At 49.7% G+C, this 24255-nt stretch overlaps 1 protein-coding gene across 6 annotated transcripts in view; it reads right to left on the reverse strand.

Annotated features, from left to right (window-relative positions):
* Positions 1 to 490: 490 nt before the first annotated feature.
* CACNB1 (calcium voltage-gated channel auxiliary subunit beta 1) overlaps positions 491 to 24255 on the reverse strand; it is a 49182-nt gene continuing 25417 nt past the window's right edge. For 3 of the 6 annotated variants that reach the window (XM_081836990.1, XM_081836988.1, XM_081836991.1), the window contains 11 exons: positions 20529 to 20651; positions 20115 to 20251; positions 18852 to 18928; positions 17927 to 18084; positions 15641 to 15721; positions 15010 to 15068; positions 14122 to 14231; positions 10682 to 10833; positions 8548 to 8643; positions 7181 to 7366; positions 491 to 4415 (listed from right to left, as the gene is read on the reverse strand). In XM_081836990.1, the coding sequence (XP_081693116.1) occupies positions 3897 to 4415; positions 7181 to 7366; positions 8548 to 8643; positions 10682 to 10833; positions 14122 to 14231; positions 15010 to 15068; positions 15641 to 15721; positions 17927 to 18084; positions 18852 to 18928; positions 20115 to 20251; positions 20529 to 20651 (1698 nt within the window). In that variant the 3' untranslated portion in view covers positions 491 to 3896. Of the gene's footprint in view, positions 4416 to 5053; positions 7367 to 8547; positions 8644 to 10681; positions 10834 to 14121; positions 14232 to 15009; positions 15069 to 15640; positions 15722 to 16211; positions 16232 to 17926; positions 18085 to 18851; positions 18929 to 20114; positions 20252 to 20528; positions 20652 to 24255 lie in introns of those variants that run through there. The other 3 variants (XM_081836992.1, XM_081836989.1, XM_081836993.1) reach the window with 2 other exon arrangements.

The following is a 24255-nucleotide window of genomic DNA, read 5'->3' on the forward strand; positions in this document are numbered from 1 at the left end:
CGAGGTACCACTGTACTTTGCACGCCTACTCAGGCATCATTGTGCATTTTGACTCTCTTAGGGTTCTCTGTAAAACATCTCTCTCTTTTTTTTACACTTCCACAAGCCTTGCAGTTTTGCTAAGTCTGAATGTGAATGGCATTTCAGCTAGATAAGAATCAGAGGCAAGGTCATGTTCACAAGGTCATACATTGCAATAGCACTTGTCATTAAAGGTAGTCTCACATTGCTTTTCTGACAGCCACCCCCTACAACAGCCACCCTTCTGGGGGATTGCTGTGTAGCAGCTTGGATTTCTTGACACATCAGTACCCTTAAAATACTCACGTTGCTGGTTCCACATGTACAGGTTGCTTTTCTGTGTTAGGTATTTTTTTCACACGGAAAGGTCTGGATATTTGAAACAACACCCCAGCACTCCCTCCTTTGGGGGCTGTGTTTGTGTGCGTGCATTTTTTTGTTCTTCCACATCTCAATAAAAATGTCAAAGTGCATTTTATAAAATACTTTTATTCCCATGGTAATGGGGCTGGGTCATTGGAGCACTGAAAAATCAATTGTAATAATGGCGAGGCAGAGACATGGCAGAATTTATTCTCTATATCCAATAGCCTTCTCTACCCCCAAACCCCCCAAATTAAACAACAAAACAACCCAAAGTGGAGAATAAATCAGAGGGATGCAAATATAAGCCAGGGGATGGGACTGGTCATGCTTCATTATCTGAAAACTCAGTAGCACATTCTTGAAAATGCCTCCCCACTTTATGCAGTACCTCCAGTTATAAGGGTTTCTGGTGAAGCTATTTACAGTACTACAAAGAATTCAAGTTTGGCCAAGGAATCCCTACCCCACGGAACAATGCTAAGAATAAATAATATAAAATAAACTCTCTTAAATTAACTTGTTAAGCAACAAATTCACTTTTCTCATTGTTCAACTCCTCTTTGCCATATTTTTTTTTGCTGGTCTTTTACAACTCTCGCCTAACAAGAAAGGCTGAGTTTTGGGGGGGGGGGGAGAACGTTGTGTAGAGAGCACTTGACCTTGTGAATTTGTATCTCTTAAAAACAGTAGGGGAGAGAGACAGACATGTGAAATCCACTGTAGAAGCAAACTTGAAGGTGTACCAGGTCCACTTTTGTCCTTTTGTATTTTAAATCCCCTGGTCGTGGCACAAAACGAAACAACCTAAAGCTAAGTTGGACCTAAGGAACTCAGGTGTTCTATTCCTGTCTCCAAGGTCTTTTATGTCTCAACACGCAAAGGACTTCCAAGGCTCCCAGGTCAATATTTCGAAAACAAGCAACGCTTTGAACTGCGGCGTTTGATATAAAGGATGTCCATTAAAGTGCGGTGGATGTACAAGCCTCTGGGATAAGGGACAGCAGCTTAAAATATGGGAACAACACCAGCAACCCTAACAGAATATTGCCCCCACCCCCAACAGTAGAACCAACAGTATCTGGCAATGTCTGTGGGAATTACAAATTGATTTTTTTGGGAAGAGGATGGATTCACTGTAGCTGAAAAAGAACAGGAAGATATCAAGTCCATTGTCCTCCTGGCAACAAGGGCAGGCTCCACCCCACGCCAGCAAGGTTTCCAATTTCCAACCTGCATTTCTCATTAGCAATTAGTCTTGTACCTTGCCTTCTTTAATTTTACATCGCTCATATGTTCCTGTCAGGTGCACTTGTAGATTAGGTCATAGGCCACATTAAGGGTCTTTGTCTCCCGCTTAGCTGAATATGCCAAGCTCTCTAGAGCTTTAGCCCAGGTAAGGCCTGAAGGGCTGATCTAAGGCCATGTTTCACATGCTATTTTCTGCCTGACAATCAAGTTTCCAGTTTCTTCACCTCAAATAATTTTACATTCATGCTAAAGTCAGCAGTGCTGTTTTAATGGAGACTGGGGCACCCAGTGTGTCAGCTACAAACCACACAGGGGAAGAAGGGAATGATGGAAACAGAGGATGGGCTTCAGTTGGGTCAGGGAGCCTTGTGGGAATTATGCCACGAATAAAACGTACATCGCTAAACAAACAAAAACAAAAAGCACCCCAGTTACCCGAAACCCTATCTTAGCAGCCTCAAGAGAAGGTGGAACGTAGTTGTCAGATGTCTGGGAAAAAAGGCAAACTCCAGAAGTGTGTTGCATTCAGATGTCAAGGGCGTCAGTTACATTCTGAGCAAGGGTGAAGGGTCAGCCTTCAAAAGTGTGGTCTTTGCACCTAAGGGCGGATTTTGGCACAAGAGAAGAGCCCAAAAGCTGAGTCTGGGTAAGCTGGAACCTACTGGGTACTGCTGAGATTTGGAGAAGCAGCCACAGCTATTATTTTCCCTCTGGGGTTTATAGAGGGAGGGACAAAATCTCTAGGCTGAAGGCCACCCACAGCCTCCGCAGATCCACTTGGTCCCGAGCTCCAAAGCAGGCACAGGAGGGGTCAGTGGTGGCAGGTAAAGGACTGCACTTAACGGCTGTGCAGCCCACTCCATCCATCCCACCGTTCATTTCTTTCCAGTGGGAGCCATGTGCTTGAACTGGAGATATACAAGAACCACGCACAGCAGCAATTGCTACTGACTCCCCTCAACACACACTGGCAAAACTCCCGAGGAGTCTGATTTTGCAAGACAGAGACAGGCTGGTTTCCCCGAGTCTTGATGGAAAGGGAAATTCTAACCCAACGACAACCCTCCGAAAGGAAGAGGCAACAGTGGGATGGATTCAGTTTTCTGCTGTGAGAGAAGGCAGCACACCTTCAGCAAATGTAAGCAGGCGGCCATTTTTAGTCAGGAAGGATCACTTCACCTCTCTGGTTTCAGAATGGTGGCAATACCTTTCTACTTTTCACCTGCGAAACACCCCAGGCCAAACTATCACACGTGCTGGAAAGAGGTCTCCAAACTCAGCGTTAAGAGCAAAACCACAGCTGGTTATGAACACGGACAGTCCAGAGCCTTTCTCCCTGCCAAGCGCGGCACACAACAACACACACACATACACACACCCTGCATGCCCAGGATCTGCCCAGCAGGTAACATACATCCAAGAGGGTCGTGAGCTGAGGCACTGGAGGATGGGTTGGACCGGAGAGTTTAAGGTGGCCGGGGTTGGATTTCTCTTTCGTAGGCACTGGAGAGGATCTGGCAGAGAAGCTGATCCTATGACAGAAAACTAGAAGATGGTTTTTACTCTTCCCCTTGCCTCTCCTCCATCCCACCCACCCGCACCCCAGCGGTTGGGCCAGGAAAGCACCACGAGACAGGCAAAGAAAAAGATCTATGATGGTGTAAACCTATAGAGGGGAGAGGGCCGGATTCTTCATTTGGGAGCAGTTTGGCCTTGCATGGGGCGAGGCACGCAGGATCTCAGGAGGGGCAGCCAGCAAGCACATGGTCAGCTGGTCTACCTCAGCTGACACCCAAGTGTTGGGGTGATTCCAGGCACCAGTGGAGACTGGCCCTCTCCCTCTTCAGGTCCATGAGGGGGCCTCTGAGGAGAGAGGGGAGCTTTCGTTATTTAAGGTATATGTGATTATTTGTGACCTTGAGGGAAAAGGCCAGGCAGTGCTGGCTGGCTGGCTGGCAGGACGAGGGTGGTCCAAGAGGTTGTTGGCACAAATGGCAAGGCAGAGGGGCGGGTGGAGGGTGCCCCAGAGAAGGGTGGCGAGGAAAGGGAGTTCACGCACAGACCCGGCCAGCGATGGCGCTGCTTCTGAGGCGCAAACGCTATATGCCTGCCCACAAACCGCTTGGTGGGTGAAGGACAATCCTCCTGAGAGGCTGGACCTGCCCCCGGGTGCCAGGCAACTGAAGACAGCTCCTGTCCCCAAGGCTCTGCGTGGGTAGAGGCCTCTCCCTCAGCGGATAAAAGCCCTGCCCCTCAGGGCCTTAGCGGATATAGGCGTCTCGCGCCCAGTCCTCTACGTCGTTGTGGTTGCGGCGCAAACCCTCCTCCTCCTCGCTTTGGCAATAGCGCTCCCGCCCCTTGCCGTGCCCACGGAGAGACCGGTTGTGGTTTTGCCGGTCGGGCTCCTCAGCCTCCCAGGAGCCCTGGCGCTGGGGGTGGCGGTGCCCCCGAAGGTGGCCCCGCTGCTGCTCTGGTTCCTCAGGTTCCCAGGACCCCTGGAGGCGGCGGTGGCCCAGGCAGTGGGCGCGACGAGGCTCCGGCTCCTCGTAGGGGTCGGTCTCGATGTCCATGCAGGATTCTGCTGGGTCAGTGTACGCAGAGTCGCGGCTGCCCTGAGTCTCCGAATCAAAGGTGTCTTGGCGGGAAAGGCCCCGGGCGGCAAAGTGGGAGGGAGGCGGCGCGGCGCGGATCTGGCCATGCCCAGCCAGCTGCCCCGCATAGTCGTGCAGGCTGGTGTGCTCTGGGTCGAGCGGCTCCTCCCCATGCACTAAGTAGGGTCCCTGGTGGGGAAGAGGCATTCACCACACCCCATGCATGAGAAAGGGAGAAAGGAGACAAGAGTTAGTGCGGCCACGACACAGAAGCAGCAGCAGCTGCAGCACCCCAAAACAGGTTAGCACAAGGGGCTCTCAAACTCCGGCCTGGCAAACCTCATGAAATCTAAGGGGAAGTTTCCCCTGCAAAGACAGTTGATTTTTCTGGACCTGGGAGTTAAGCAAGTCAAAAACAAGAACAAAAAAGCATGGATTTTAGATCCCCCCCCTCGCAAATGGGGATGGAAAGATCCATTGGTTTCAGCTCCTCACTTTCCCCCATCTCAAATTCAGATCTCTACATTTCTACAGCCATTTGAAGGTTGTTGTTTTTTTAAATCCTCATAAAACGTCTCCAACAGGTTGGTGCAAATTTCTCCTAATAAACCTTTTTTTCTACTGAGTTTAGATTAACGGACACATCGTTGTAAGCAATTTCTCCTAACAGAATGCATTTTACTGTGTTATTTTCACTAATATATTGTGCACGTGTCCCCCTAATGCACACATATTTGCAATCTTTGTTCAAGTGCAGGACTGCATTGCCAAATTTGTGCAAGTGTGAATCTTGAAGGCTGGCTGCGTTTCGGTTCTTGAATTGTTTCGGAAAGTGCAAATTTCTTAAGGTTTTGGCTTCAAATGCGAATTGAACTGAATGTCTTCCCCATCCCTACTAGCAGAAGCCAAAAAACACTTGCAAAAGAGGGAGATGGGGGGACGGGGAGTTTGGGACAGTTCCAGGCAGAGATCCTCAGAATGGTGATCTGTCACATTTGTCTGAAATTGCTCTTTGGGCATGGCATTCTATGCGTGGTGCAGAGCACAATGTATAGAATAGAGCAGGGATGGGGAGCCTGGGGCTCTCCCTGGCCACTGGCTGTGGTGGCTGGGGCTGATGAGATTTGGAGTCCAACAACATCAGGTTCCCCATCCCTGCAGCAAAATATGGTTTCAAGAGGTGGCAACTTGCATCTCAAGCTACCCCTTTGCCTCCTCCAAGGTTATAGAGAATTTGGGGCTTCCCATGGTTAACTGCTTTGCACCATGTTAGAGAGAGGCTCATCATCACCCTGTTTGAGAACTCATCAGTTAGTTAAGACATAAGAAGATAGAGAGTTAGCATCACACAGAACACATACAGAACCACCTGTGCTGATCAGCTGGACCACCTGCTGTTATTTATATGTAAAAGCAGCAGCAGCAGCAGTCACTTACCATGCCATGCAATAAAACAGCACTGGGAGCCAGATGTGAAGGTGGTAAACTTATTGACAGCTAAACACCTTTGGGGGAATGGTGGTCAATTCTGTTTAACCACTTCAGAGTTTGCCCTTTTCTTTTTAAAAAAGTGACACAACAGAAACAGCATGGGGTTTCCCATCATACACCCAAACATGCATTTGAAGCATGTCCAAATTCACATTTGAACAATGGGCAGGTATCACGCCACCCAAGCAAAAAAGTGGCTTCTGCAGTAATAAATCTATTTCTGCTCAATGCAAACTTCTTCTTCTTTTTAGCTCACAAGAGAGATGAGTTTGATGGAGCTCTGTTCAGCTTGCTATGCTTGGCAATCGGTCCTTGGCTTGGCCAAGGTTTAGGCAGCGATGTGGGGCACTGTCAATGTAAAAAGTCACCCACCTCTGGCGGTGAGATTCTGACAATATGGTTTTGCCTGCCAGTAAATGCTTTGCACTGAGGTCATAGGAATCAAGCGGACAAGGTTATCCTGATGAGGTATAACCACCAATGTGATCTACTGCAGCCACAACTGCTCCCCAGCCTCCCAAGAAACATGACTTCCTGTCACTAGGTGGCAGAAACGCAGAAGACCGTGGTTATTGTGAAGGGATCCATAAGGTCATAGACTTGATGCTTCTGCCAATGTTGCCAATTATCCAAAGTGGGGCCCTGTACAAACCCTGTGACCTTACAGACCCCTTTAGTCCAGTGGGTTCCGGCCACTTGGTGACTGGAAATCACTGCTTGTTAGAAAAGTGGATTGTGAAGCAGTTGCCCAAATTCACCCTGTGTGTTAAGGGAACGGAACAAAGAATGTGTGGCAGATGGGAGTGGGGGGAAGGCACTACCTGCAGGGCCAAAACGGGTCTTTGAGGGCAACTCGGCAGCATAATGGACCTGCCCCTGCTGAAAACCAGGCTCTGCATTCACACAGCACACTGGAAAGCCAACTGACTTCTTTCCCATGAGCAGGTGGAGGAAAATCCTTCCTTTGTGATGCCATTTTAGATCTGGTTCAGAGCAGCCCACAGAACCTGCCCTAAACGACAAAACCACTTTTCCTAGCTGAGACGCTTCTCTGATGTCCCCAGGAAGCATTGCTCGAAAGATAAGAGACGGCGGGGTGTAGGGCGGGAGAGATGTGCTGGTGACTCGCCGAGGTCATCCTTTAATCAAAGTCAGATTGCGAGGGAAAGGGGTGTTTGTGTGTGTACTTTAGCAGGACAGCTTCGGAGAAGGGGCAGGGAGGCGAAAGAGAGAGATCGCCTTGACTGAACAGCAGCACTGACAAGTCCTTTGTAGGTAAGGGGAGCCCTCATTAGCAAGGCTTCCCTGTGCTCGTTTCTTCATTTCCGAACAACTATCTTGGGTTCCCCCGAAAGCTACAGCTCGTGCTCCTCCACCCGGACAGCTCCGCTCAGCCCCTGGTCCAGGCTGCCCCTCGCTCCCCAGAACCCCAGGTTGCGCTTGAGCGAGGTCAGCACTTGTACCTGGAGGTTGGAGACCGGGGCGGGGCTGGCAGCCAAGGCAGCCGTCGCCATGGTGCGGGTCAGCAGCGGATTGGGCGGGTTGCTGCTGGGAGGGTGCGTGGCCTTCCAATAGGCTTCAAGGTACTCGGACAGGTGTTCGCAGGCATCTTCCAACTGGTTCTCATCCAAGATAATGTCAAACATCTCCTGCAGAGACAGAGAGGACGGGGAATGGGAAGGAATTAGCCCTGTGAGCGAGTGTAGAATGATAGGTGCAGGGGACCAGGAGTGGAGGCATGGGTTGGATAGGGTTGCAATGGTAGTCGCTAGTGGGCTGGCATAATGATTGTGTAGCATCTGCTTAAATCAGGGGTGGGGAACCTGTGGCCCTCCAGATGTTGCTGGACCACAATTTTGGGAAAGGGCCAAGGGTGATTGGTAGAGCACCTGCCTTTCATGCAGAAGACCCCAGGTTCAATTCCCAGCATCTCCAGATACGACTCCCTGTCTGAAACCCTGGACAGCCACGGCCATCAGTGTAGGCCAGGGGTCTGCAACCCGCGGCTCCGGAGCCACATGTGGCTCTTTTACACCTTTGCCGCGGCTCCGGGGCGGATACTAGCGAGGGGAGGAGGCGCATTGTGCGCCCCGACACTCCCCACTGTGGCGGGCGCTGTACTGGCTGGGACGTCGGATGGGGGCGGTGCGTGCGTTAGTCACGCACCGTCCCGATGTCACCTTCCTGCACGCTGTCAGATCGCGGCTCCGGAGATATATTTGTTTTTAATGTCGCAATGGTTTTTTTTTCTTCGGAAACGGTTCCAAGTGGCTCTTTTTGTCTTAAAGGTTGCAGACCCCTGGTGTAGGCAATATGGAGCTAGATCAGGGCAGGCCAACTTTTCATACCAAGTGGGCCGCAAGAGTACTTTCATATGGAACCTGCAGGCCGCACACTGCCTTGTTGTGTGGGAGAGGGGAACGAGGCCAAAATTTGACACACACACACACACACACACACACAGCCCTTGCACTGCCTTCCCAAATTTAGCTGAGAGAGGCACCAGGCTTAGGGAAGGAGGTGCAAGGCTATGGGCAGGGTCCTAGAGCCCTCCCACCCCCCTTCCCAAAGCCAGGAAAGTACTAGGTTTTGGGAAGGAGGAGGGAGGACTCTAAGACCCAGCCAGAGCCCTCATGCCTTCTCCCCAAAGCTCAGCACCTCCTTTACCCGGCTTTCGGAAGGCAGCGCAAGTGCTTGTATTGGTGTGTGTGTGTGTATCAAATGAGCAGGGGTTTGCACCAGCAGGGGCTTGATGGGAGGTGTAGTCAGGAGGACACCAGGTTGAAATGGGCTGGAAAAGAGCATGAGGGAGATGTACCACAGGACTCACAGGGGGGCACTGCGCCAATTTGTCCGATGCCACCATCTGCACATTCAGGTGCTTGGCTTGGGATTTGCCTCTCGATTTCACCAGTCTCTGCAGCACCTGTTGGGTAAAGACATTGGGGGAGAGGGAGAGAAGAAATGTTAGGGTCCCAAGGGGGCCGGGAACAGGACTGGAAAGGAGGAGGGCCCTGCCCCAAGGGTGCTCCTGTCCCTAGTCCACCACATCACTGCAGCTAGCCTAACAAGGACTTAGCCTCAGGAAACATTTTAGGGTGTACAATCCTTACTGGGGAGGAAGCCTTCCAGAACACAGTGAGACTTGTCACTCACAGGATCAAATCAACCCAAGTAGGCAAAACCCTTCCTCCCTCCCACCCCCAAATCCAAATGCATTGCGCCTCAATGTTAGCCAAGTTGCTTGGCACCTGAAACAGAACCACCCCCTCCTCTGGCAGTAAAAAACACAACAACGATGAATGACAATTCATTACCGTTTCATGACACTTAGCAGCCTGAGGCAGCTGCCTCACTCTGCCTAACAATCAGGCTGGAAGGAAGGAGTCCAAGGTAGGTAACTCACGCAGCCTTAAAAGTTCTAGCTCTCATAGTGGCAAAAATAACTTTGAAAATGCGATTGCAAGAACAGGACATATGTAACTAAATGACAGGCAGGAAGGAAGCATACAAAGTGCTGGCTGTTCTTCAACTCTCATGAAATCTCAATCTTTTGAGGGTTGATTTACATATTTTTCCTCATACAACAATTAACAATTCCAGGATTTTTGCAGAGGGGAAGGGCCAGAGCTCAGTGTCTGAGCACACAATTTGCATGCAAAGGTCCCTGGCATCTCCAGGTAGAGGGGGGACAGGAGCCTGTCTGAAATTCTGGAGAGCTGCTCCCAGTTTTTGTGCACAACCCTGAACCCTGATTAACCAAAGGGCTGATTACTGGTATAAGGCAGATTCCTGAGAAACGTACGGTGGTCGTTTAACACTTGCCAGGTTTTGTAAGAAGTAACTTGCAAGTGATGTTGATTACATTACATTGATACATGATCTGGGACGCGGGTGGCGCTGTGTTCTAAACCACTGAGCCTAGGGCTTGCCGATCAGAAAGTTGGCGGTTCGAATCCCCGTGATGGGGTGAGCTCCCGTTTCTCAGTCCCTGCTCCTGCCAACCTAGCAGTTCAAAAGCATGCAGTGCAAGTAGATAAACTGGCACCGCTCCAGCAGAAGGTAAACGGCATTTCCGTGCGCTGCTCTGGTTCACCAGAAGCGGCTTAGTCATGCTGGCCACATGACCCGGAAGCTGTACACCGGCTCCCTTGGCTAGTAAAGCGAGATGAGAGCCGCAACCCCAGAGTTGTTTGCGACTGGACCTAATGGTCAGGGGGTCCCTTTACTTAATACATGATATTCATGTATGTTTGGCACTTGTCTGCCTTTCAGCAGTGGCTGCCTTTTTCTTAAAAAGAAAAAGAACCCCACCCCACCCCAAAACCCCAGAGTCTGGTATTTTCTACCACACACTCAAATATGCATTTGAAGCACATCTGAAGTGTGGCAGGGAGCCCCTTCCCAAACTATGGATTTTGCACTCATAAATGTATGTCTGCTCAGTGCAAACTCACATTTTTAGCCCACAAGGGAAATGAGCAATGGATCTGTTTAGCTTGGCATTCCTGTAGCTACACATACAAGCCTTCAGACAGGGTCGGCCCTACAAGGAGGCAGAGTGAAGCAGCAGCCTCAGGCAGCATTTGCTGAGGAGGAGTGTGTGGCCAGAGCTATGAGTGCCATGTGATCTGCCTTATGCCCCCTACATTATCCTGCTGCCCTCAAGTGCTGAGGAAGTATACTTTTACCAGTATTGGAGTAAGATAAAACTGTCAGTCCAATTGGCTTCTGTGCATGCCTTGGTGGAGGTGCCATCTTGCCCTTCGCCTCAGGCAGCAAAACGCCTTGAGCTGGCCCTGCCTTCGGACATGGTACATTCTAATCTGCTGTTCTTACCTTCACTCGTATTGACTTCTGAATTATATCTGACACCAAAACAGTCTAAGATCCTCTGCCAACCTCTTCCCTAATCCCAGCGCCATTAGTGTGATCGGGAGGAAGAAAAGAGAAAGGCTGCTCACCTTGGGGGAGGATATCTTGATATAGACGATAATTGGCGCTAATGAGGTCTTGGACAGTTGAGCTGGGTGGTTGATGGTGTCTGCATCCAGGGCTACCAGCTGCAGGGTGCGGGCCAGCTCAAAGATGCGCTCGATCTCACTCTGCACTTCAGCTATTGAGGCAGAGGGCAAGCGGCAGGGAAAGGAAGACATGGTCAACATCGCTATGCAAAGAAACTGCAGCACCATTCATACCTCCCTTTTGCTATTCCAGATCCTGTTTAGCATTAAAGGCTCTACTTCTGCAGCCTGCGCAGACTTCACCATAATTCATTATTCTCACTTGCAGGTTAAGACCCTACAGGTTGTAGCATGTATGCAAAATGTTGCACTTGTAACAAAAAATATGCAGGTCAACTCTTCTGTCCCCGAGGACAGAAAACCATTCCTTGGGCTCCTGAATAGTCAACAGTCAGCCCCGTCCACAGATCTGTGTTTGATTCGTGGCAGTACTATGGCAAAGCAAGGGGAGGTGGTGGTCGCAAGATTTTGGGCATGGTTAAAAGGGCCTGGAGAATGCATTCCGTTCCCCTGTGCAAGAGCCAATGAAATGAACAGGAACTGCGAAGCACCCATTCATTTCAAGGGGGATTGCGTAGGAAAACATCCTGATGGGTTGTTCCTTAGTGAAAGTATGTGTGTGTGTGTGTTGTGCAGATGCCATTTTGATTTTCTACTTCAGGCATGTGTAAAGTGGCTGGTTGGCACACAAAAATCTCCTTGCTCTGCCCCCCCCCCCCAAAAAAGATTGTGTGCAGGTAATTTGGGTGCTACTTTGGGCTGTCCACTAGCTGCTCTGCATGTGGGACGCTGGATATGGGATTCTTATGGCTGCCCAGGAGCATCTTGTGTACTTGGGGATATGGTCCTGCAGGTCCCAGCATGAGATCCATTGTGGCGTTAGTGGTCAGACTGGAGAGACCCAGATTCAAATCCCTTGGGCCAGTCCCTTTCTCTTTCAGTCTTGCCTACCTCACAGGACAGTTCAAAAAAAAAAAAATAAAAAAATTCCTTCCAGTAGCACCTTAAAGACCAACTGAGTTAGTTCTAGGTATGAGCTTTCGTGTGCATGCACACTTCTTCAGATACGAAATTCTTCAGATTTCGTGCATGCACACGAAAGCTCATACCTAGAACTAACTCAGTTGGTCTTTAAGGTGCTACTGGAAGGAATTTTTTTATTTTTATTTTTTTTTTTTTTGACCATGGCAGACCAACACGGCTACCTATCTGTCACAGGACAGTTGTGAGGATCAAAAGGGAGAGAACTACGTGCACCACCTTGAGGAAAGATAAACAATAAGTTCCTTTCAATGGACTGTGCTGAGTGCCCCTCACTTTTTCTTCAGTAAGAAACCATGCAATAAATTGCAAAGTTTAGTTACCTTCACGTTAAAAGTGGGGCATGATCCAGTCAAAGCCCAGAATTTTCAATATCTCATGGGTTCCATTGAGGAACCGATATGTGATTTAGGCTGCCATCCTATACTTGCATACCTGGGAGTAAGTCCCACTGAACTCAATAGGTCTTGCCTTTCAAGTAGAGATGTATAGGACGGCCCTGTAGTTCTCTTCTCGTTAACATCAATGGGCTCTGAGATTGCCTAGCTAAATTTCTTAACTAGGCTGTACCGGAACAAAAAATAGTCCCCTCTCCTTTTTCAGTCCCTGAGCAATTTCCCCCAGCAAGAAACATTATTTACTTATTTTCATTTCTAATATTCCGATTCACGCCCCCAGCCCCCACCCCAACAGCAACTCCACATTTTAAGTTCAGGTTAAAAAAATACAGTACTCTGGTAAAGAGTCTAGCAATTGAAAAGATAGTGAGAACGCTAAGACGGTGGTGACTCACCATTTTTTCACTTCCCAAACACGAGGGCGAATTTCAAAATGAACAAAAAAAACCATATCGCTTTTGGGCGAAGCCAAAGCGTAGGTGCGCTTTTGTTCTGTGTTTTTGAAATTCCCCATTCCCCCTCTCCCAGAAGGAAAAGCTGTTTTCGATCTTTTTTTCCATTTCAACATCTTTCCCATTCTGCGGAGGGGGAAGTTAAAGCAAGTTAAATTTGCACTGGGGGGGGGGGGACAACCGAGAGCTTGCGGGGGCTAAAGGTTACGTACCCAAGACATCTGTATCAGGAGCAGAGAAAGGAAGAGGAGGCACAGACACAGGGGAAAGAAAATTGTGGGAAGCGGGGGAGGAGGGGGGAAAAAAAAAAGAGAAGAGTGAGTTGGATTTGTTGGGGAGCAGTAAAAAAGAAAAAAGAATCCCCAAAGTCTGATGCCATAGCAGGGGGGACTGAAAACAGAGAAGGCGGCTAAGGTATTAATTAAGGAGCATCCTGTTCCCTCTCATCCTTGCCCCATGCACGGAGGTAGGTTTAGACAAGATGGCAACATATCCCACGATGAACTCGAACGCGGACAACACTTCTGACACCGGAACCTGGACTTTTGGGAACAGTTTCCACACTATGCATTATGATGCGGGGGTGGGGTGGGGGGAGAGACTCTCACAAGCACACCCAAGTGTGTCCCTCTCCAACTTAGGATACAGATATTTCATGATACGGAAACAGCCCTGGTGCCCAGCTCAACAAGATCGCGGAGGTCTTTCTTCTAATGGGGCAGTTTTGTTGGTCCCACCTGCCCCTGAGATCTGGCTGTCAGGGGCATAGCATGGGTTGCCGGCACCCAGGGTGAGGCAAGTGTTGGGCCGCCCTGGTGGACTGGGAAGCTGTCAGTCCCTTCTCTGGCCAGTGTCTAACCAAGGGAGTCTCCAGCAGTGCTTCCCCACCTTCCTCTTCCATCCTCCTTGGTGGGCGGCTGGCTGGTCTTTACCACTGCTGGCTGGTCTTTACCAAGAGGCAAGTATTTAAGTATGACAGGTGCTCCCTGTGGAACTCCTTGCCAATAGAGGTTTGGCGGGAGCAGTGTCTTCTAAAAACAGTGTTATTCAGACGGGCTTTTCAAACCTGACGTTCCCTGCCAACCATCTCTTACTGATGTGGTTGACGTGCACAGCGCTGCGTGCACCTCCTTGTGGTATTTTATAACACAGCGTGGCTTACAAATACGTACATATATAAATAAGTTCATGATCGGGTAAGGGGAGTTCTGCCAGGGACAGGGAGAGAAGGGGCATTGCCGCAAAGCATTATGGGAAACCCAGAGGCATCCAGGAAAAGCTGCTCCTGGCTGATACAGATCAGAGGAAAGGCAGGTTAAGAAAAGCTTTTGAAAACGGGTGCCGTGCAAGGTGTTAGGTGCCATGCAATCACAAAGGCAAAGTCACCCTTTTTTGCCTCCCTCTTCCCACGCGGGAAAGGCCTTGGGAGAAAATGTGAAGAGATGGCGAAGAGCCAAGCTTTTCTCCCAAGGTCTCAGCGCAGCCTTACCCAGGCTAGAGCGGGTGCTGGACCGTTCGATGATGGTGTGTTTGCTGGGGTTGTTGAGGACCGAGCGCTTGGCCAAGGAGATATCAGCTGTCACCCGTGTGATAGATATTCTGTGAAAGACAGGAGTGGAGGCTCAGGGGGGCAAAGATCATTCCCCGCAGGCATCCCTGATTACCAGGACTGTTTGATCCTTGTCGCTGTGCTACAACACAGGGAGTCCTAACTACCTACAGTACTAGTGAAAGCTTAGTCCTTTTAGTGTCCACTTAACAAACCCCGAAAACCTCAGGTTTTTAAGGTGCTTCCTCTCTATCAAGCATTTATTCCAATTTGCTTGTGGGTAGGTTAGATGACACTGCATCAAAGCAAGTGTCATCCCACACTGTGCAGTGTGCAGTGCATTCCCCCCTCACTTTCCTTATCACAGCATATCTGATATTTTGGGAAGGTGGGGTTGTGGCACGAGACCTCCCAAACAACTATAATTGCTCAGCCTGAATTTGAGGGTGTGTGACAGAATCCCACCTGAAAATAGCAACAGTCTGGAAGTGCCCTACAACTTCATGAACTAGGAAAACAGCTTTTTTGTTTTTGTTTTTAAGGCAATTGGATCTAGCTGTGTATTCACAAAAACTGGAGCACCTTAGCAAAAGTTTCTGGTCTTCGTGTCCAGGAAGTAGGGAAGAAGCATTTGGAAATGGACCGATGGTAATGGGGACGGCATAAAACTTATTGTGGGAGGCAGAAAATCTGCCCTCCCTTCCATTTCCTGTGGTCTTCATTCAGGTTCCCCCTATGCTAACTCCAGCACCAGGATCTTGATACAAGGATCACAGAACAAATGGAAGACATCAGATCCCCACCCGTCCCCAAGGCTTCTGCTCACACCTGCCATCGAATCGGCGTTTCAGGAAATCAAACAAAGCTTTCTGCATCATGTCCGTCACCTGGGAAGGTAAAGGGGGTTGGGATTGGGCAGAAAGACAGAGAAGAGGAGGAGAAGAAGAAAAGTCAGAAAGCGAAAGAGTCACATGCATGGGTGGGGAAGAAATCAGGGTGCATCTTGCTTGTGCTAGTTCTTGATAAAGGCTCATCAAAATGGAGACCCACCCCAAACTTCCCTACCTATTTCCACCACTTCAGACTCGTAGGTGCTAAAGTCACAGCTGGATGCCCACCCATCGGCAGAGAGATCCAGAGGATTACTAAGAACAGAGTGAGGAGCCAATCAATGAGAGGGCACTGGTGGCCGAGATAGGAGGGATGACCTGTAGGAGGTAAGCTCAAAGGAACAGAATTGGGAGGAGCCACAGCAACTCAGGACATGTCAGTCCTGTTGCCAGGCAGATATCCTAGACAGGGCTTGAATGATAGACAGGGAGATGAGTACACATGCCAATCTATGGCAGCCCTCCGGGCTCCCCTTGCCCAAGTCTCTTGGAAAGCCCCTCTTGGCCCCTCAGCCCTACTTTCTATGCATGCCCTAACTCTCTCCCCATGAACTCTCTAAATGCCTCACCTCATACCCTTTCAAGGATGGGCCTACAAGAATGATGGGCCGCATGGAAGGAACCACGTCATACGGTGGCACATGCTCCGCCTGGGAAGAAATGAGAGAGAAAAGACATTAGACTTGCTCCAGATCCAGGCTACATCAGCGCTGCAGGCACCACTGTTTTTTGGAAGCCTAGCAATTTCAGCGATTCTTCTAAAGGGGGGACAGCACCTTCATTTTGTGGGCATGGGGGAGGAAAGCTGAGTTGTGGGTGGCAGGAAGAAGGGTTGCTGAGGGATCTCAGCCTTCCAGATCCGACACCAACACTAGCCTGGACATTCAAGATGGACCTAACAGAAGAAGACCTTCATGCAGCTGCAACCAAGGTTTGCTTTTGAGCTTACCTTAAAGAAATAGGGGCCTGTATCTGGCGGCGGGGGGGGGGGGCAAATCTCACACAGAGACTTTGGGGTTTCATGGTCAGTTTCCTCACAGTTGCCAACTTCGCTGGGGAAAAGCCCGCTGGGATTAGGCAGGGCTCAAAGGGAGCCGCCACCGCTGTCATCTCGTCTGATTATTTCGTAAGCTTACTTACCGATTTCTGCTTCTGCTTGGCTATGTCCAGTGATCGCCATTAATGGGCGGGGTGGGGACACAGGGGAGGGGAAAGGAGAGACAGGCAAGAGAAAACAAACAAGGCATGCGTGTTACTGACAGCTCACTCCAGCGGAAGCACAGGCAAGGCACAAGAGAGAGAGAAAACTAGTGCTGAGAAAAGCAGAAAGGTGGCGGCTTTTCAGAGTTTGGGCAGGGAACAACTTTGCCTTGATTTAGAATTGCGTCCTTTTCCTCCATGCTGTCCTGGCCCACCCTGGTGGACAGACGTGGCTCATGGTGGCATGCCCATGAACCTCTCAAAACCCAAATGACACATTGGCCAGAGCCACCGCGGGCAACATGACTGGCCTGGTGGCTCCTTTTGCCATTGCAAGGAGCCACCAGGAAGGAGGCACTTTTCAGGGAAGAAGTGTGCTGGAGAGAGGCCCTAGTACTTTTGCAGCCAGCCACTCTACACTCAAAGCTCCCCTCCACCCAGACAAACTTCTTCCCATCCACCTGTATTTCAGATCCTTGCATCTCTGCGGAGGAAAGTTTCAGGCGTAAGGTGGCTGGCAGGGAAAGCACTCCTCTGCTGCAAAGCACCCTTGGGCTCCTAGTGTAAAATACAGTTCGGCCCTCTGGGGATTCCCATCTTGAACCCTGAGGTTGCTTAGCAACCAGCCTTCCTCCAGACAACTACCTCCCACTATTTGATCCGCAAGGAGGAAAAGAAGGGCCTGTGGAGGCAAATGCCATACCGGGATGGAATTTACAGGGCAAGGGTGGGTCACCAGTAGGAATGCCCCTCTTATGTGAAAGCCACTGGAACATCCCATATTCATGCTTTCTTATGGGGTGCTGCAGTCCTACGTCCAAGCGAAGGGAAATGGCTTGACTATTTCACTCACTTCGCTCCCATGCTGGAACGTTCCATTGCTATAATTCCCACAGGTGAGGAGAATGGATTATAGAAGTGGAGCATTCCTAGTATCCACATATGGGAGGGACACATGGAACATACCACTTGCATGTTTCCCATGGGGGGGATTGGGACCTGTGACTTTCAAGGGTTTACACTGGGAAAAAGAAATGGGAGAATCATAGAATTGTAGGGTTGGAAGGTCCAACCCAATGCAATGCAGGAATCCTGCCCACAGTCATTCCTGGATGAAGAGGATTACTAGAGCATTACATTATTATCCTTCCCAGGGGACGGAGGGATCACTGTTCAATTACTAGATTTCTCAGGATGCATAAGGCCAGGGGGAGAAGGGAAAGGAAGCACATTATATTGGACACATCTTCCACCAAAGCCCAAGTGAGGGTATGAGTTGGTTGCCAATGCATCTTTTAACTCATACAAGGATGGAGAATGTGTGATCACTGGAACATACCCTTCTGAAACACGCCTTTTGTATGCTCAGGCAGGTGACAAACACAATCGCGTATACACTTTATAACCGTAGTACATGTTGGTCTTTTCCTCGTAATATGCAGCAAATCGGCTTGGAATGTGCATCCCCCCAGCTTATGCTCTCCGCCAATGGGAGATCAGGACCACAAACCCACTTCCAGAACATGCCACTCCTATCACCCCCATCATTTGCACGAAAGCGCTCGATCTCTGGGCAGAAACAAGCCTACACACACAGGCAGGCATACTTAGGATGGCACAGCAAGCAGGTGCAAGGCAAGAGGGGGCACCATTACCTTCTTAAAGAAGGGGCGGCGCTTGGTGGTGGAGGGGGGCGTGGTGACGCTGCTAACACTAGTCTTGGGGGTTCGTTGGTTCTCCTCGGTGGCCTCCTCCTCCTCCTCTAAGTCAAGGGCATCTGGGTCATAAGCTAAGTTAGTCATGTCCAAGGTACCTGGGAGGAGGATGGAGGGTGAGGGAGGAAGGAGATAAAAGGTAGGGGAGGAAAGGGGGAAAAAAAACAGGGGGAAAATGCAACAACAACAACAACCAAAGAATGAAAAGCACTAATGGAATAAGACGAGAAAAACAAATGAGGAGGAACAACCAGAAACAAAAGAAATAAACTGATTCGTGTATCCAGAAGAGGAACATAAATAAATAAATGGAATGGAATGGAAAACTCCAAATTTCCACAGTATATGAGCATACGGGGGAGAAGGAGGCAGCAATTAGGCAATGAGAAGCCTGTTAGGACAGAATTTAGGCCTTGTCTGTACACAGATTAAAGTGGTAGAGCCCTGAACTGATGGTGTGGATTGTACCGCTTCAGACTGTAGATGTGGGGATCCTGTGTTTTGTTTTTGAAAATCCTCCCAAGTTAAAAAATATTTCCTTGCAACAGTGGGCGGGTGGGGGGGGGAGGAACTAGCACAGCAGGGAGCAGGCTGGACCAGAACCTCCTCTCCCCGCTGCATTAGTTTTTGATCAGCAAGGAGATTTTTTTTTTTAAAAAAGTGGGAGAGGATTTAAATAGGACATCCACACCTACAGGATGAACTGGAAGAGTCTGACACGACCACCTCTTTCTGTTGCAGGTGCAGGTGAGCAATGCCCTTCAGATGCTTCAAACACTCCTCGTCCCACAGAAAGATGCAAAAGTATCCATCTGGGATGGTGGTGGCAGTTATGCCGTTCTCTGTTGGGCGTGAGTAGCCTTACCAGTGGCAGGCGGGGTGGGTCTCCGGGGGCCAGTCACCACATCTCCCAGGCTGGAGGTGGAGTTGTCTCCTGATTTACTGCAAGACAGAAGAGCCATTAAAGGAAGGCAGGGAAACAGGAAGAGGTTTTGGGGTGGGGAAGAGCTGGGCCAAGGGGGAAGAGCCTCTGAGTCCAAGCTCAGCACCTTTTCACTTGCAAAAAAAGTAAACTTCTGTATCCCAGTAAGGCTTCATAGTCCTTGGATGTACATCCATCTCCATGGCATTCTGCCCCGTTAACACAATGGACTTGCACTACAGATCTATGCTCCAGTTTCAGATTAGCTCAACTGTCAAGTGCCCCATCCCTTAGACACTACACAGAATGAATTGGCATTAGCCACGGGGACTACAAGAATGAAATAGGCTTGAACTGGTGTAAATTGCATAGAGGCTAAGGCAGAGTTGGCCTCCCATTTGTCTACAACGGACAGACAAGGCTAGGTCAAGGATCAGGCATCCACTTAGAGAGACATCCACATGGATTTCAAGATCCACATTTTTGCAGTCAGGGTCAGGGTGTGTTAGACTAGTGGGATGCATGTCCATTTCATTTTAGTTTTACTCTGGAGAGCACGTTTCAGAAAATAGCCACGGGCCTCCGGAGGAAAGATGGTCTGGAATTGGCAGACACCTATTCACTCTAACACAAAACCTCTTAAGGTCAATGTAGATAAAGTCCTCGGAATTCTTTTGTTTTGATGAAAGCAAGTTGCTAGCTCTCTTGATTGTGGAGGAAGGTTGGCTATGCAAGGACGGTACCTGGGAGCTGCAGTTTGTTAAAGGTGCTGAGAGTTGTTAGGAGGCCTCCATTTCCTCTCCCAGATCTACAGTTCCCAGAGCTCCCTGAGAAGAGGAACTGATTAATAAATCTGTGCAAACTGTAGCTCTGGAAGTGGAATAAAGGGGCCTTCCAACTCTCAGCACCCTTCACAAACCACGGTTCCCAGAATAATTGGGGGGGGGGGGAATCCATGACTGTTTAAAGTGGTTTCCCAGTGCTGTAAATGTATGGTGTGAATGTGGCCTAAAGTCCATCCTGGCAGGTATTGTCAAGCATGCCTGGTAGAAGCCAAGGAGCTTTTTAGGAAGAGGGTTTTTCAGCCCTGCTACAAGACAGCCTTTCCCTGAAGATGGCAGGGGCTGAATGTGGGACCTTCTATGCAGAGGATTCTGGGTGGCTCAGCAGCCTCCTCCTCCTGCATCCCACTTCATCCCAACCCACCTGGAGCTGAGTCGATGCTGCCTCATCTTTTGCTCCTGTAGCATCCGCATGTTCTCCAGCTTGACGGGGCTGGGGATGAAGCCGACCTCGCAGCCTTCTTTGACCAGGCGTCCGATCCACCAGTCATTGTTGTATTTCTGGAGTGCAGGGGGCAAAACATCCAAAGCGTGAGACACCCGAAGCGGGCATGGAGAGATGGGGCTGTAGCTTGTGGGTGTGCATGTGTGAGTGGGTGGACCGCCAGCTTGCCCCAACAGATCACCCCTCACTGTCGCTTGCACATTTGGACCCCATGCAGAGAAGGGAGATGCTCACAAGAGCCTCTCACAGCCCCTTTCTTGCCCAGCTGCTGCACAAGTTAAAGAGTAATGGGGTGGGGGACAGGAGACCAGGGTCCTGTGTGACACATTGTACCTCTTTGATATGAAGGAAGTCTTTGGGTTCAAAGGAAATAGACAGGCCTTGGACCGGCACATCGTCATTGGGAGATGGATTGTAGCCCACATTCGTTCTCACAGCAAATGCCACTGGTTTGGTCTGCAAAACGAAAATACAGAAGCATTTTAGCAAAGCAGGGGGGAAACTGGTGAATTGTGCCCCATCAAAAGCCTTTTTCCAACAAAGAAAAAGTGACTTGCTTAATTTATTTCCAGGTACAACCTCCCCCATGCACTTTTTTGCCTTTTTAACGGATCAGTAAAGGGAAAAACACCCTTCTTTATCTAAGCAAGGGGAGGGAGGCATCAATCAATGTGTTCTTCTTAACCCTTCTGGCTATGAAGAAACACTGTCAAGTCAATGGGCCAATGCATGCCTATATTGACGCATCTGTACCCAGAAGAGTGACTGAATGAAATCACCAGAAGTTCAAAACTGGGGCTCCAATGCTCAGAATAGCACCTCGTCCTTCCTGATGGCAAGCAGAAGCACCAGCCATGATTCAAAATAGCAACATATAAAGCTCAGTGGGGCAGCTTCTGCTTTGCATTCAGAAGGTCATAGAATCATAGAATTGTCGAGTTGGAAGGGATCCGAAGGGTCATCTAGTCCAACCCCCTGCAATGCAGCCCCAGGTTCAACCCCCAGCATTTCCAAGCAGGCCTGGAGAGTCGCTGCCAGCCTGTGTCAGCATCACAGAGCAAAATGGACCATTGGTCTGACTCAGTATAAGGCAGCTTCCTACGTTCCTAATGATGCAAAACAAAGAGGAAAAGCCACACCAATGTCCAAGGTAGGCCAGGGGCCTTTTTTCCCTGGAATTTTATGCTCTGCTTATCTCACTGTCAAGGAGAAGGAGGTGGGAAAGCAAGCAGCCACTCCTGGCATGAATTCCACCCTAAGCAGCAAGGCAGAGTTGCGCCCCCCCCAACCCCAGGCCCCACAGTTAACCCGAGCCTAGTCAACAGATAGCTATGAGACCTGCTGATGAAGGCAAAGGATGAGACTTGCTGGCTGAAAGCCCAGAGTCAGAGAGCTGGGGATGTTCTGGGTGCCAGCCACTCCCTCCCAGATCATCCTGGCAGCAAGGAGTTTGGACCAGATCCCAGCGGTCAAAACACCTCAGGCATCCTAATTGTGAGGGCTGCTGCAGCAACAGGCTGCGCCAAGAGCCAGTAAAGAAAGGGGGGGGGAGAGAATTGGGAGGCTTAATTAGCTAATTGCATCCGTCAAAGTCCCAGGGCTGCCGTGAAAGCGGGAATTGCTGCTCCAGGGAAGAGAAGGATGGCTTGTGTGATTAGGGCAGAAATGGCAGGACCTCCCCACCACCACTTTCCCTGCTGGCCCAGGCAAGTGGGAAATGCTGGAAAGACCAGCTGCGAATCCCCACAAGGTTGAAATACTGCACAGGGGATGGCCCCCTTACACTGGCCACTCACCCACCCCACTTTGGGATTCTGCCTTCCTTCCCTAAAGGTAAAGGTAAAGGACCCCTGACCATTAGGTCCAGTCGTGACTGACTCTGGGGTTTCGGCACTCATCTCGCTTTATTGGCCGAGGGAGCCAATGTACAGCTTCCGGGTCATGTGGCCACCATGACTAAGCTGCTTCTGGAGAACCAGAGCAGCGCACGGAAACGCCGTTTACCTTCCCGCCAGAGCGGTACCTATTTATCTACTTGCACTTCATGCTTCCGAACTGCTAGGTGGGCAGGAGCAGGGACCAAGCAATGGGAGCTCACCCCGTCATGGGGATTCAAACTGCCGACCTTCTGATCGGCAAGTCCTAGGCTCTGTGGTTTAACCCACAGCACCACCCGCGTCCTTCCCTATGACACTTTAAATAACCAGATCCCAACAATCCCCCTCCCACAACCAGGGGACAAACCCGAGAGTCTCTGCTCTCATACTCTGTTTGGATTTCAATCGATAAATCCTGGTCCTTTCTTAAAGATGTAGGAACAGCCCAAAATGTGCTATGTTTTACCTAGGCAGAGGTCACCAATGTGGCACCTGCAGAGGTATTTGTTGGCATCCAAAGGGCCTCCCTCCTCCCTCCTGAAATGAGGCCTGAAAGAAGCATAGAATAGGCTGCAGTGGATGCTTGGCTTGGGGTATATGTGTTTGTGGGGAGGCACTTATAACAATTCCTTTGATTTGCAAACTCCCTCTTGCTTCCCATTCTTCAATAACCCATCCACATATCTCTCCCAGATCCAAAGATTAAGGCCCCACATCTTGGCTTCCAGTCCGTGTTTTAAGTGAAGACTTGATGGATGAATGGATTTTCTTGAGCTGCCTCTGGGTAATATTCTGTGGTTGTGGCACCTGCTGCAGAAACATGCAACCTTAGGAAGGCCAGCCAGAGCAAGACACCTGTAGGGTACATAACAGAGTGTGCTGAAAGGAGGACTGGGGCCCTGCCAACCCGCAGCGGAGCCCCCTGGCTTTTGCGGCATTGCTTCCTGAGGCCAGTTCGCTTCAATCGAGAGCACGACTCAAGCTTCCTCTTCCCTCTTCTGCCTCCTGGAGTGATAAAACGTTACCATGCCCATTAGCCAAATGGTACCTGGCCAGCCTGCGATTTATGGGCATCAATGGGCTTGAGCCAGTTGTGAAGAACATGGTGAGAAAGTAGCTATGTGGCAGTCTGAAAGCCAGAATAGTATGGTGGTTGGAGTTGTAGCCTAGTGCCAAAAACACATGGGTTCAAATCTTCACTCAGCCATGATGTTCAATGGGCCAGTCACCATCTCTTGACACCACAAGCTTGTTGTCAGGAAAAACAGAGGAAGATACCATTTACAAAGTTAGCCCATTGGTTCCCCAAGTTCAGTATTGCTCACCAGTGACCCTCCAGGTTTCAGGCATAAGTCCTTCTCAGCCCTGCCTGCAGATACCTAGAACTGAATCTAGGAATTTCTGCATGCCGGCCATAGACCAGATGTCCCTCGGGATCCCTTCCAACTCTATGATTCCCACTTGACCCACTGAGTCACAGCCCTTCCCACATTTAGTGTAGGATAAGAGGGGAAGAACCACAAACACTGCCCTGAGCTCCTTGGAGAGAAGATGGGATATTGAACACAGTAAAACAAAATTTAAAAACAGAAGTCTCCTTGGGACCATCAGAATGCCATTCATCAAAACAAGCTGACGTTTGCCTGGAATGCTCTGTTCTCACTTGTACCTATGGAAAAAGGTGCCACCCATGTGACACACTGGAGTTTCTGCAGAAACAGAAAGCTGGAATGGGCAAGAGAATGACGAACAAATAAACAGAGGGGGGAAGTAGCAGGTCCCAGCAGAATCCCACGTTGCATGCCTTGCTTGGTCCTGTCACATGCAAGATACACAACAGAGACTGACGTCTCTGATTGCTAGACTAAGCATATTTTAGCCATTTGAATGCTTCATTTGACCAAAGTGATTTTGTGCAACTTGGATTGCCCATTTTAACGCATGCCTGCTATTGTGTCATAATATCAACACGCTCTACTTCATGATCTCCATTACCTGGCATCCATTTTTCACTCCTGGCACTGACCCATCTGCTCTTCTGCACGAGTGGAGAGCGGGACCCAGAGTCTCTCGAAGGAGGGGGCAAGGGGCGCCTTTATGTATGGCTCCCCCCCCCCCCTTGCTCACATGACCCACTTAAAGAGCACGTGCATAACTTCAAAATCATTTTCAATCCAGTTCTG

This window comes from Podarcis erhardii (assembly GCF_964252035.2).
Source record: "Podarcis erhardii genome assembly, chromosome: 13".
Classification (NCBI taxonomy): Eukaryota; Metazoa; Chordata; class Lepidosauria; order Squamata; family Lacertidae; genus Podarcis; species Podarcis erhardii.